The sequence below is a fragment of the Quercus lobata genome, chromosome 6 (genome assembly GCF_001633185.2).
Source record: "Quercus lobata isolate SW786 chromosome 6, ValleyOak3.0 Primary Assembly, whole genome shotgun sequence".
NCBI classification, from domain to species: Eukaryota; Viridiplantae; Streptophyta; class Magnoliopsida; order Fagales; family Fagaceae; genus Quercus; species Quercus lobata.
Window position 1 is genome coordinate 53,356,670 of NC_044909.1, and position 13,252 is coordinate 53,369,921.

General features: G+C 33.8%; 1 protein-coding gene across 4 annotated transcripts; it reads right to left on the bottom strand.

Moving 5' to 3' along the window:
* Nucleotides 1-798: 798 nt before the first annotated feature.
* On the bottom strand, nucleotides 799-10,285 carry LOC115994896 (AT-rich interactive domain-containing protein 6-like). Of its 4 annotated transcripts, XM_031119235.1 has the most exons (14): nucleotides 10,108-10,285; nucleotides 9,491-9,572; nucleotides 8,704-9,457; nucleotides 8,552-8,591; nucleotides 7,380-7,432; nucleotides 4,966-5,011; nucleotides 4,273-4,365; nucleotides 3,024-3,131; nucleotides 2,875-2,926; nucleotides 2,715-2,790; nucleotides 2,519-2,585; nucleotides 2,378-2,428; nucleotides 1,555-1,647; nucleotides 799-1,130 (listed from the first exon to the last, which is right to left on the bottom strand). In XM_031119235.1, exons 2-14 carry the CDS (start codon nucleotides 9,534-9,536, stop codon nucleotides 1,029-1,031), a joined length of 1,581 nt encoding a protein of 526 aa, XP_030975095.1. In that variant the 5' UTR covers nucleotides 9,537-9,572; nucleotides 10,108-10,285; the 3' UTR covers nucleotides 799-1,028. The 4 variants fall into 4 exon arrangements, with proteins under 4 accessions (XP_030975095.1, XP_030975094.1, XP_030975093.1 ...); XM_031119234.1 differs by having other exon boundaries at nucleotides 8,704-9,550; XM_031119233.1 differs by having other exon boundaries at nucleotides 8,704-9,556.
* Nucleotides 10,286-13,252: the final 2,967 nt, after the last annotated feature.

Here is a 13,252-nt window from a genome sequence, read left to right on the forward strand (position 1 = left end):
CTTTCTGTCTGCCTGGGCTTCTACAAATGACCCTCAACAAGTTTTTAACTAAGAAAAATAAATAAAAATAGATGAGCTTGAAATGAGTTTGGATTCATTAATTAATATATGTAAAACAAATCTAAGATTAAATTACTAATAAAATTTAACGGAATTTGGAATGATTTTGAATCTATATTTTTTACTCATAAATAGATGAGCTTGAAATGAAATGGATTTTAAATTGGCATCTTAATAGTGGCTAGAGAGGAATTATCATTATCAACAACAACATTTTAAAATTGGATTGGGAACGACAATGAAATTGAAAGCCATTCCTTGTTGGAGAAAATGGAGGTTTGTCAGTCAGCAACAGCATGGCTTGCTCTCTCCTAGTTGCACATCTTTTCCTTGATAACAGTGAGTACGCTAATGTGAACAAACTCTAGATTCTTAGCTTGTAAGCCTTGCCTCCACCAATGCTTCCTGAATTTTGCAATGTTTTATGTTCTAATGCTATTACACCCTACAAACATTTTGATTTTGGTTCCCTCGTTCATCTTAGCTTCATAAGCATACCCGCTTCTTCTTTTTAAATTTTTTTTGTTTCTCTTCCCATCAGCCTTTGATGATCAGCTGCCAGTTCCTGAAAACTTTCCTCCTCCATCCCATCTTCTTGGTTTTGAAAGACTCCTGTTGAGAGGGTTGATTAGAGCAAAAAGCTTCTTGGTACCTGAATGGAAAACTTCCCTCATCCCATCTATGCATCTACTTGAATTCATAAATTTATAATTAGAGATTAAAACATAATGCTCTCCCTTAACAAAACACAAGAGAAATAAAATTAATTGAATTGAATTGAATTAAATCATCATTGTCAAACTGTACTAATAATTAAAAATGAAATACAGAAGTTCAGGCATTGGACTTAACAAGAGGAACTTGGCATTTATGCATGGTAGAGAGATATAAATTCCACTAAATGGCTTCACACCCATCCTTACAATTACTTAACTAATGGGGATGGGTGTAAGCAGCCTCAAACAACACTATTCTGACTCTTCAAACGGGACACGAACAAACAACTGTCCGTGCAGGGTAACCACAGCTGATGTCTGATGTGGGTCAATTCTAGAGGGTAAGCTGACAACCTGGTTAAAGAAAAGTGAATCTCAGTGTGTATGATAACTAATTAAAAATAATAATAAAACACAAGGTTTTCTATGCAAATATAATATTATGAAGGCAATTGAAATCCCAAATAAAATACAAACAACCAGCTGAGAGCTCATGCAGCATAAAACACCATGCCAACAATTTAATTGCCAATTTGTTTTGGATGACTGTTTTTTTAATCAAATATTCTGTATGATTGTGATTTTATTAATTTTTTAGATTAAAAGTTTTTAATCTTATCTTATCCTTTGAGTAACCAAACCCTATTTGAGATTAAATAGAAAGTTTAATCAATTTTGAAGAATTAAACCACTTACAAAATCCAAACCAAGTAGATTTTTTTGTTTTTTAATTATTTTAATTTCCAGTTATCAGTGAAAGAGAAAACATAATTCATACCTTTTTGAAGGGTGTGACACCCCACGGATTATCAGTATGCTCAGGTTCACCACTTATAACAAGGCGGCCTGCAGGATCTGATTGAACACGCACCTGAAATTGCCAGAGAAGGTAATAAATATTATTGTTGGAATGCACGTCTTGTCATTAGTATATATATGTGTTTGCGTGTGTGTATATATATATATATACTGTACAAAATACCAAAATGGATTAATGCTAAATTTATAGCCAATGCCACAACTTTTATATGCTTCATCCTACTAATAAGCATTAAAATGATGAATTTACTAAAAGTTTAGTAAATACATTCTAACATGTCTGCTTCTTCTTCTTTTTTATTCTATATATATATATATATATATATATAAATCTATTCTGTTTTCATTTTTCCTTGTGAAGTGAACCGAGGACACAATGGCAATAGCTTCCCTTATATTCATAAGCCCACAACCTTGACCAAAGAACACCAGCAGGCTAGCCGGCATCTTCTCACGTTTCATTAAAAAAAAAAATGGCTTTGTTTTTTGAATATCTTGTGGAGGACACCGCGGACTGCCTTATGGGCCTATCAATATTTTGCTGATCCAGAAAACTCGTTCTTTTACTCCCTGAGATTGTAGGCTGCTGCCCTCATGGCCACCATAAAGAAAAAGGTATCCAATAATACACAATCACAATTCACACACCAACTTCACAAAGTTAAGCAGCTGTCAAATAATTATTCTCCACCTCCACAATTCAAAGGACACTTGTACAGATTATATGTAGCAGCTGAGAAGGGGGAAATATACAGACAGACTGACAGAGTAAGAATACTTACCTCCTCTCTGAGAAGACCTGGAACTAAAGCATAAACCTCGAAACAATCTTTCTGTACACACAAAATGTCATTCTAATTAGTTATAGAATCTTCCCATGCATGTTGCCCTGAATAAATTATTTAAATGTGACTCAAACTTACAGTTTTCTGCACATTGATCTTCACCCAATCAGCCGGTGCCCCAATATCAACCACTGGTGTGTCCAATCTGGCCACATATACACAAAAGCCAAGTAAAATAATTAACCCAATGCCATTGTTACAGTTCTGATCATGGCATCACTTTTCACACTAACAAGTCAACATATAAGAAGTTTTACTGCAACAGAATCTTAACTGTGGCTTAGATGCTTTTGTACGAGCAGTTTTGACTGTATGTTCCATATAAGATGGTTTCTTACGTTTAAGTAAACCTGAGAACAACACACAAAATCCAAACTGAGTTGTCTACATTCTGTAACACTGTTATAGATGAGATCACAGATGAGGAGCCATACCAATGCTCTTAAGCTGTTTTTCACGCTTTTGCATAGAAATAGAATTCTTATCCTGTAAAATGCAATTTTATAGTATTATCATCATAATAATTCTTATACACATGATAATTTGAGATGTAATGAATACACAACCTTTAACATCACCAGACCTTAATAATAGGGTCACTAACTTCACCATTTCCAAGAAGGCGTTGTGAGTGCCAACCCTGCATAGCACGTGCTGCAGCATCCCTGCGTGCTCTACCCGATCCTGAAGCCTGTTTTACCCCCAACACATGTAACTATGTTATGGACAGTGCTTACAACCCTATTGTGATCAAGGGCAGTAAAAGAAAATCTAAGATAATTTAATTGATCAAATAGCAGCTTTAACTTTTAAAGACATTACTGGTTGAACAACTTATTGTTGTTAAAGAAGTAAAAGAAAAAGTACATTAATAATATAACCTTAACTTCGTATTATACAAAGTTGACCTAGGACAGCAGTAACAGAGAAATTTTAGGCTAATATCTTCTTAAGCTTCAGTAGCCAAAGGTCAGAAATAATGTAGCTATTAGGTTTAGAGATTGAAAAGTTAATTTAGGATCAGTTTAAGCTGATAAAACAGGAATTATGTTTGCAGGGTTTTCCAGATAGTAGGTAATTTTTCGTTCAGCTTCTCTGGAGTCAGAAATATTCGATTTTACTACCACTTAGTCTAACACTCCGTTTGTTTTGATGGGAAACTTTGTGTAAAGATAGTTTTCAAGTGTTTAGTAGAATCAGAAAAAAATAAGTAAAAGAAAAATTAACTTTGGTCAACAGAAAAAATATGGCTTACTTTTAGAGATTGTTTTCCACTAAATTTTTTTGAAAAACAACTCTATCTCACAACAAGCTAAATAAGGAAATGATTTTTTTAACTCATTTAAAGCTGCTACTAAACATAGGAAAATGAGAAAGTTTTATAGAAAATACTTTTTGGAAAATAACTTATTTTCTAGAAAACATTAGCACCAAAATAAACAAAGTGTAAGTAGAAAGTGGTCCACCTGGGAACTCATTGAAGCCACCAAATTTTCCAAGTTTTAGCCCACAGATGATAAAGTGTATGACATTTAAGTTATAGGCATGTCCTGGACTAAAACTGGCCTAAAATTGACCACTTCTAAAGCTAAACCCTCAGCGACTATATTACATTTGAACTCTCAAGCATGACATGTGACAATACATCAGGTCAAACAGATTTCCATGCACCTGGAATGATACATATAATTCTTTTTTCATACAATCTTAATCAGTTTAAAATTGAAAGTGGCATAAACCATGTGGTATAAGTAGAACATAAAATACCACCACTTTGTTTAATTGTGCACTAAATCCAACCACAAAGTCCAAAACAAAATTTTGGAACCTACCTGATTTTCAATATTTGAAGGCTCTGAGTGAGAAGCAATAGGTACATTAAGCTCACCACCAAGTGCTTTATGCCTTTCATAATCAAGGAGAGCCTGATTAACACAAAACGGTAATAAACTAGTTGTTTAATAATTTAAATCATGATATAATACAAAAATATTATTATTTAAAAAAAAAAAAAACAAAAAAAACAAAAGCTGGCACAAGCCATAAACAGGTGCACTTGAAAAGCAGGGGTAAAGAACTCATGGCAGCCTAAGAGCAACCACAAAGAAAGAAAGAGCTAATAGGTATTAAACCAATGCACAACAGAACCATAGAAGCACTTCTCCACACAGACAAGCATAAATTCTAATTAACCATGAACTTTGGGAAAGTTGGGAAGACATTGTGGGGCCTTCATGAAAATAATAGTCAAATTCATAGCAGGTAACTTTGACTAGTTATCAAATTAGCACAATCCCCTTTTTTACAAGTTAATTGTATTAAAACAAATTTTAAATGCTAAGGGGAAAATCCCATGTTTTATACATATAACCCTATTACGTCCATATTCATAACATAGATTTTTCATTTGGGGATTTTAGTTAGATGGACCTATATGAAAGACTACAAATTTAACAATGCATCTAACGAAGCTTTAGCCCCACAAAAAATTTATATATATATATATATATATAATCTGAAATTACCTTCTCATAAAAGCCTCGGAATGTCCACGAAACTGTAGTACATGTCCTGTAAAAGTGGGAGAGAGAGAGAGAGAGAGGGGGGGAAAAAAGAAAAATATTATTAACCATAATTAAAAAGAGTACAAGGCCATTCAAACTCCCACCCCAAGAAAAAAGGGAAAAGGAAATCCTATAACATACCTCTCTCTCTTACCTTTGATAGGTACAAACAGTACACATAAAAATTACAAATGAAAACTCATGAGGTATAACAATTCTGAAAAAATTAATAATGATAAGAAGAAGAAGACATGACAACTTACAATAAGCTGACATCCAGTCATACAAAATTCAGAATTTTAAGCTCAAGAGTAGAAAGATCAACAGCGTTGAAAGCCCAACTATTCCTTTCTTTATAGATAATTGACATGAGACCCAAGCAATACTTTCCAACCAAAACACAGGTAAATTACCTTCTTACCGAAGAGAAGATAACAGAATTTCCCAACGGCTAGTTTTTAAAACACTCAACAGCTATATTGTGTTATATATCAAAACGGCATCACTTCTCATTAAACTATACGATACTGTTTTGCTCAGGAAAGCTAGCTGTATTATCAAGACAGTGTCGTTTACTGCACTTGTTAGCTGAACTTATCTTCTCTCTCGAGACTTCAGAGCATTGCAGTGGCTAGTAGTTATGAAGATCATTCTGGAAGCTAGAGTTAGTTAGATGATGATGTGTTAATCACGTGTGTAATTGGGATTAACAAATCCCACTCTTTACGGAATTATAGTTAGGAAGTTAGCTCAAGCTTTTCTTGAACTTGTATGTATATGTATTGATGTACACAATTTCATAGTTAGTGTTGCTAATCATTTTCCATTCAATCACAGATTCTCTCTTCTCACTCTTTCTCTCTCACTGTTACTTTTCCGCCATTGTTAAAACTCTGATTTTCTCAGCAATCTTTCACTTACAGCATCATGTAAAGAACTCCAAATAAAGTGAAGAAAACAAACCACAACTTATGAGCAACTGAGAAATGAAGTAGAAGATGATCAACTATTTTTCACAAGAATTACACATACAACACAGTTTACTAGGGTGACATTTCTTTGACAAAATTATCCTAATTTGAAATTTTGCCAAACGCACCCATCCAGACCCCCACCCCCTCCCCAAAAAAAAAAAAAAAAAAATTTCTTAGGCACTTTATTACATCACTTCCAAGGAAATTGCATATTGAATAACCTCTCAAAAAGATTAGACATCAAATATAACATTTCATTAGGCTTCCAAAACTTTTTTTTTAATAACTCAAAAGTTAAGGGGCAGGGCTGTTTAAACCTTAGACGTCTTCGTTGGAAATGCCAGGAGGTGCTAGTAGAGCTATAAGGCTCCTGGCTCCAAAACAGTCCATCAGCCCCCTCACCCATTGTGATATTAGAATATAGTAGGCCCATCAAAGAATTGAATGACTCTTAATTCCTAGTCTTGAAAATCTTTAACAAATCTAAGATTTCAAGAACAGAACCCTCTAGGTACTCCACATAAGAATGAACCAGAACATCCTTAGTTTTTTTTTTTTTTTTTTTTTTTTTGATAGGTAAGAAAGTAATATTATTAAAAAAAGAAATATGAAAAAGAATACAGCGTGTTCATGATAATGAACAAGAACAACATAAAAAAATAAAGAAACATAGGAATCAAGAAGCTATGCTAGGAGACCACAGAAAATCAGTAAGAGAAGAATAGTCTGAGAGACCCCAATACCGAGACCAATCTAAGAGAGTCCGCTATCACAAATCTATCAACTGAGAAATGATCCTTATCCACAACTATTCGGAACAAATCAAGAAATGATTCTTTTCATGCCGCTTCAAATCCTTGTCATATATTCCATACATCACACTAGATAGATATCATATTCATGGAATACGAGTCACCTTCAAGATACATAACATGCCAAAATCGAATGCTCCTACCATATTTACCACAAACTTCACAAACCCAGAAAACCTCTTTAACAAGCTCTAATACTTTTCCAAATACTATAATCATGAGGCTTCCTCACCAAGTTTGCCATCTACCAATCCTAAGAAACTCCATACTTCACTCAAATAACATGCCTCTAAAGGTGGTCTCTTATTTTCATTTGTTCATAATAAAGTGACTAAATTTATTTTATTTTCATTTTTTGCTTTGCTACAATCTTGTTGTTAGGGACGTTGTTGCACGACATCACAGGTGACTAAATAAATTATTCAAATGTCCTCACAGTTCGCAGATTAGAGAATTAAGTCTATTTTATGGATACTTTATAGAAGAAGATATCTAAACTATTAAGATTAGCATTGTGCAATTAATGGAGTTCACGTATGTGAGATAATAGTAAAAATTGATAAATAAGAACATATATAGTGTTTCTTACTTTGGGGGTTTGAAAGACTCTCCCACTTGCCGCCACAACTTACAAGAAGTCACCTAATAATACAGAGAAGACAATTATGTACAATTGTCAGCAACAACCAAAAGAATGAGGAAAACAGAAATAATGGCTCATAATTCAATAACAGAGTGGAAAATTTACTCATAGCACATAATTCAATAGGCATCTGATTATACCAAGATACAAACCCTAACTTAAATTTTTGTATCCTTGGACCTTGTTTCATCCTCCAATTGCAGCTTCCATGTCTTTTTTAGACAACATTATTACAACAACAACAACAATAAAGCCTTAGTCCCGAAATTTTGGGGTCTACTATGGATCCTCAACAAATTAGTTAGGGTCGGCTACATGCATTATTTTCCTCCATTCTTCTTCTTAAGACTACATTGAACTTCAGAATTTTATTTGTACTTTTTACTTACTTTCATTTTAAGGGTACACTTTGTAATACTCCGAGTAATTGTGTTGTGCACCATTACAGAAAACTTTATATTGTATTACTTGCCTGGGAAAAAAGAAGAAGCTATATATTATGAAAATTAAAAGGTTGAAACTAAGAGAAATATTCAAGAAAGGTGGATGCACTATTTCCACTTATCCATCAGTAGTCTAAAAATTCGATGCAAATAGAGTTCAATAAAACTGAGGTAATTTCCAAATCACAACAATTTCTTTTCTTTTCTTTTTTTTTTTGACGTGGAACCTAACCAAGGTATGACACTTTGGACCCACCACTGGGGAGTAAACCACGGATACTAGCAAAGAATCTAAACGTGACAGTAATAATAATAATAATTCAAATTAAGTATGTAAAACATGCTAAATGTTTAAAGATGCATATAGCAAGGAGGATCAGAGAATTTTCCAACATAGGTCCTGTAACAAATTGCACCCAGAAAATATAATCACCAGAATGTACTCAACACATTTGAATTGCTTTCATTGCCAATGCTATGACTGTACTTCTTGATATCAAGAGAACTACTAATACACCCATCAATCCAAGCTACTCTTGGCATTGACAATTGCTCCGGTAAGATTAACTTCACCAAACAAAAAATAATAATAATAATAATTCAAATTAAGGCATAATGCATGTGAAATTGGTAACTTCATTTGAATACATATGTTCAGGGGAAAACAAAGCATACCTTATCATAGCCACCCAATCTACACACAGCTCTCCACAACCTTAACATAATAAAAAATTGATAGACATTAGTCCAAACTAAAAATGTGTGTTCCAACATATATACTAATTATGAAGAAAATAATATGGATGTAAACGATCAGGAAAACTTACTTAAGGCAATTCAGAGTCTCCCCATAAAACTTAGGAGGTTTGAATTCCATGCTTCTCTCTCTAAAGAAATTTTCAAGCTCCTTCATGAAAGCAGATTGCTCTCCTTCTGTCCCGGATTCAGTACCTTGAGACATATGGTCATCATCCAAAGGACACGAGTGCTTTGAGTTTGAGTTCCCATTATTTACATTCCCCTTATCATCAGATTCTATCCCATTGAAAATTTGAGATTTTATATCAGAAGGTTGAGCACATGGTGTAGCAGGTTCATTATGAGTTGAAGTTGTAGGTAGGGTGTCAGAATAGAGAGCAATTTTAGCCTCAGGCACTAATTGACAATGTTCAGTTTTGGCAATTGCAACAGCTGGTTCAGCAGTTGCAAGATGGCATGTGGAAATAGTCTTGTTGTCATTGTTGCGATGACCGCCTGAATTAATCTTCTGAGGCAAGTCATCGTCTTCAATCTTGACATCAGAATTGGGATGAGTATTGGGTTCAGGCTTGACTAAATCTTGGTGATCACTTAAAGGGACTTGGGAGGGAGGAAAATCATGAGCTGGTTGGTCTGGATTATTGGATTGAGATTCAATAATCTTATTATCATCAACAGGGGATGCAGCCTTGATCTCAGTTGATGGAGGAGTCCCATTTTGAGCAGGACCTTCCACTGGCACAGAATGATAAGGAGACTCAGCCTTGTGGGATTCATGTTCATCAACTTGTGCATTGGGATTGGGATTGGACTGCAACCTCCCTTCATTGTCAGAAGCAACCGCCACTACCACATCTTCATTTCCTCTCTCCTCATTCTCATTCTCCTTGGTATCACTCATCTCCACTTCTAAGCCTGCCACTAACAATAGAGTTTCCTATTACAAAAAACCAAGCCTTAGTCCCAAAATTATTTTTGGGGTCGGTTATGGATTCTCAACATAGCGGTTAGAGATTAGTGAGGGTGAACCACATGTATTCCTTTTCAGCCATTATATTATAAAATCTATCTTAATTGAAAGTGTAGTATCTACTACTTGTATTATTTTATATAAATAGTCTAAAATAAAAAGGAAAGCAGAACAAGAAAAGTAGGACTCTGTTATGTTAAATATTTCACACAAGCAAAGCAAATCAAAGCAATGCAAGAATGCAAGAATTAGCAGTTTGTTAAATGTCTTACGAAAAAAGCTAGCCCTATTTGCTCTTCGTTCCGTTACAAAACCATACAAATACTAAAAACAAGCCTTAGAGTTAGAGAGACAATCTCCTTTCCTACGACGGCAAAGCAGTTAGCAGATTGAGATTGCAATTGCATTTTAAATCTTAACCTATCAATTTTCTGAATTTTTATTTTTCAATTAAACCCTACAATTTAATTATATAAATATTTAAAAATAAAAAATGTTATACCTGTTTGGCAATTGAAGAAGGAGAATTCCAGTGGTGAGTTGAAGTTGTGAATTGTGAGGGGTGGGCAACAAAAATTGAAATTTGATAAGGGCGAGAGCGAGAGCGAGGGCGAGGGCGAGATGATAATTAAACCCTAATTTTCAAAATATTTTTGTTTCGGTTACAAAATAAAAATTATACAAAAAATATTTATTTATTTTTCGTAATCGAAATCGTAAACAGAAAATTGAAATTTAATTAAACGAATTTCTTGCCGGGAGGACCTGAACTGCACGCGCACTTCTCATTTTTACTTAAAACGACGTCGGCTCATCCCATTCCACTACAGATTGGGCCCAGGCCAGCCGAGGCCCATTGATGCCTTGCCTTATCTCACTTCCCCATTAGCCCATTCTGGAATATATACTCTGTCATATTTTTTTACTTTAAAACGATGTATACTCTATGATATTAATAATCTATATCTATGTATCGTATAGTATATTATTTGGTTTGGTCCTATAAGTCTCTTTGAGCTCTTGTTTTATTTTTTATATCATGTACCATACCTATCTAATGATTCTCATGTTAACCAAAGAAAATGCTAGTTACATTTACATCATACTTCAAAAAGATTGGTCTTTTTATCAACCAAAAAAAAAAAAAAAAGTTGGTCAAATTGTAATTGGCATTCCTTGTAAATTGTAATCACTCATATAACCAAGATTTACTTAGTAGACATTTCAAAAAGATAGGTCAAGTTATAATTGGTATTCCTTGTTATCGCACATATAACCAAAATTTACTTAATCACTTGGCCTTGTAGCCTGGTGATACCCGGTACCATGTGTATCTTTAAGCTCAGAAACTTATCAAGACTCTATTATATTTATAAATACAGAGGTTAGTTCTTACTTCTTAGCCGTTATATTGTAACAGTAAAACAATACAAACTGACCAATTAACTTCCTCAAACAATAGTATAATTACACGTGTCTAACTAACTAACAAACTAGACAACGAACTAAGCTTTTTTATTACAAGCTAGGTTAACTGACCATATGTTTAAATGACATGTTGAATTGTGTAAAGTAAACCACAACTTGTCTCTGTGGGTTAGAAAGCCTTAGACCACTTGTCGTCCACGGTTGATCTTCAAGCCTTCAATATGTGTTGTGTTGATCTTTCAACTCTGCAGTTTAACACAAACTTAAAAGATTTATCATGTCCACATCTTATTAATTATGGTCATTAAATCAGCTGTTCATTAAAAAACAAAACAAGAATCATATTGACTTCATCTTTGTTTTTTGTTTAGAAAATTGGGTTTTGTTTGTTTTGTTTTTGATAAATTATAATCCATCTTCATGTGGTTAAGTTTACTCAGAAGTACCTTTTTTCTTTTTTGGCTTACCACAAATTATTTATTTTCATGTGGTTAGTGTACTTAAAAATACTCTTGACTCTTAAAAAAAATTATTCAAAGAACTTTACCTTCTTGACTTTTAGAAAATTATAAATAAATCTCTTTATAGTTTATAGATTAAATTGTTGTATTTTGATGAATTAATATATGGAGTTTACAGGAAGGCCACCATATATAATTGAGGAAAAGAAAAATATTTATGCAGTTAGACTGTTAAATATACTGATGATAAGTCTGGCATCACTCGATTAGTTTCATAAGAAAGTATCAATTTTAACCTAACCATGAAAAGGTTTTGAACACTCTCTTAAAAGTTAAGAATAAACTATAATTAGACCTAAACAACGGATGATAAATTGCAATTTACCCATATATATTTTTTTGGAATGCATGCTTGCACATCACTCATCTCCTAGTTTGTGAAATTGTCAAGGATTTTGATCAGGAGCATGCAATTCGTCAGGTGAGGGCTGATATATGTATTCTCAAAAAATTTCAAATGTACCCCAAAATATTTACTTTTGACCCCCCTCCTCCAAAAATATTTACAAATTGTCCCAACAGACCCAAAAATAAAAAAAGTATATGTTGGTTCAACCCCTTGCACGATTACCCCATGAACAATAAAAAAATTATCCTCTGATCAAAACAAACCCAATTGTCCCAAGAATAACCTCTACATAAAACAAAATTAAAAACAAAATAGAACATAAATCCAGTCTAAACAAACCCAATAGCCCAAGAATAACAAAAATAACATTAAGATAAAACAAAATTCTTGTCTAAACCCAAAAGTATACACAATATAATCACAAATTTGAAATAACAAAACAGAAATCACAAATCCCCAATTTTACCCATTAAAATTTTTTCTCCTCAGTCTCACTCTCTTAGTTCTCATTCTTAAATGCCTCCACACACCAACCATAGCCAGCTGCATGGGTTGGTTTGTTTGTTCCATTGGCTTGGCGTAGCTCCACCTCTCCGATTTGGTCCACTGTTCACACTCACACACAAGTCGAATCGGCTGAGGTATGGACTCATGGATCTTCCTCTTTTCTTATCTATCTCTTTAATTTGAGCTGATATCAGTCATCACTCTCACTTTCTGGTGTGGTATGACTTTGGGGCCTGTTTGGATTGAGGGGGGAAAGAGCGGGAGTGGAAGAGAGTAGAGTAGAGTTGGTTGAATATATTTTCTTTGTCAAGAGTCCGTGAGAAAGTGATTGTGAATAGATTTTCCTTGTTTCACTTTTTGTTTGGTTTATCTCTGAGCAGAAGTGTTTTGGTCAAGTGTGAGTTGTGGGTTGTGTGACCATGTGATTTGGAACCATGTATTAACATTATTTTTATTGTCTTGTGGGGGCATGTAAGCATGCTGTAGAATGTGCTAGAATATTGAATAGACCATACATGTTAATAATGATTTGTGACTGTTTGATTAGTCTAGAAGTTTAGAGAACCACCCCTTGGAATAGACCATACATGCCAATTAATGATTAACATTTTTTTTTTTAGAGTTTGAAGTTTCAACTTATGGCATCTGCTTTTGATAATAGTTCTTTATTATCAAACCAAGACACCAATAGTAGATCCCAATTAGCTCAACTAGTAAAATTTCTTATATTTGAATAAAAGATTTGGGGTTCAATTCCCCACTAACACCAAAAGCCAATTGGTATTTTGGTCTGATAATAAAGAGTTATCATCAAGAGTGAACGTCATAGGTTGAAACTTTCT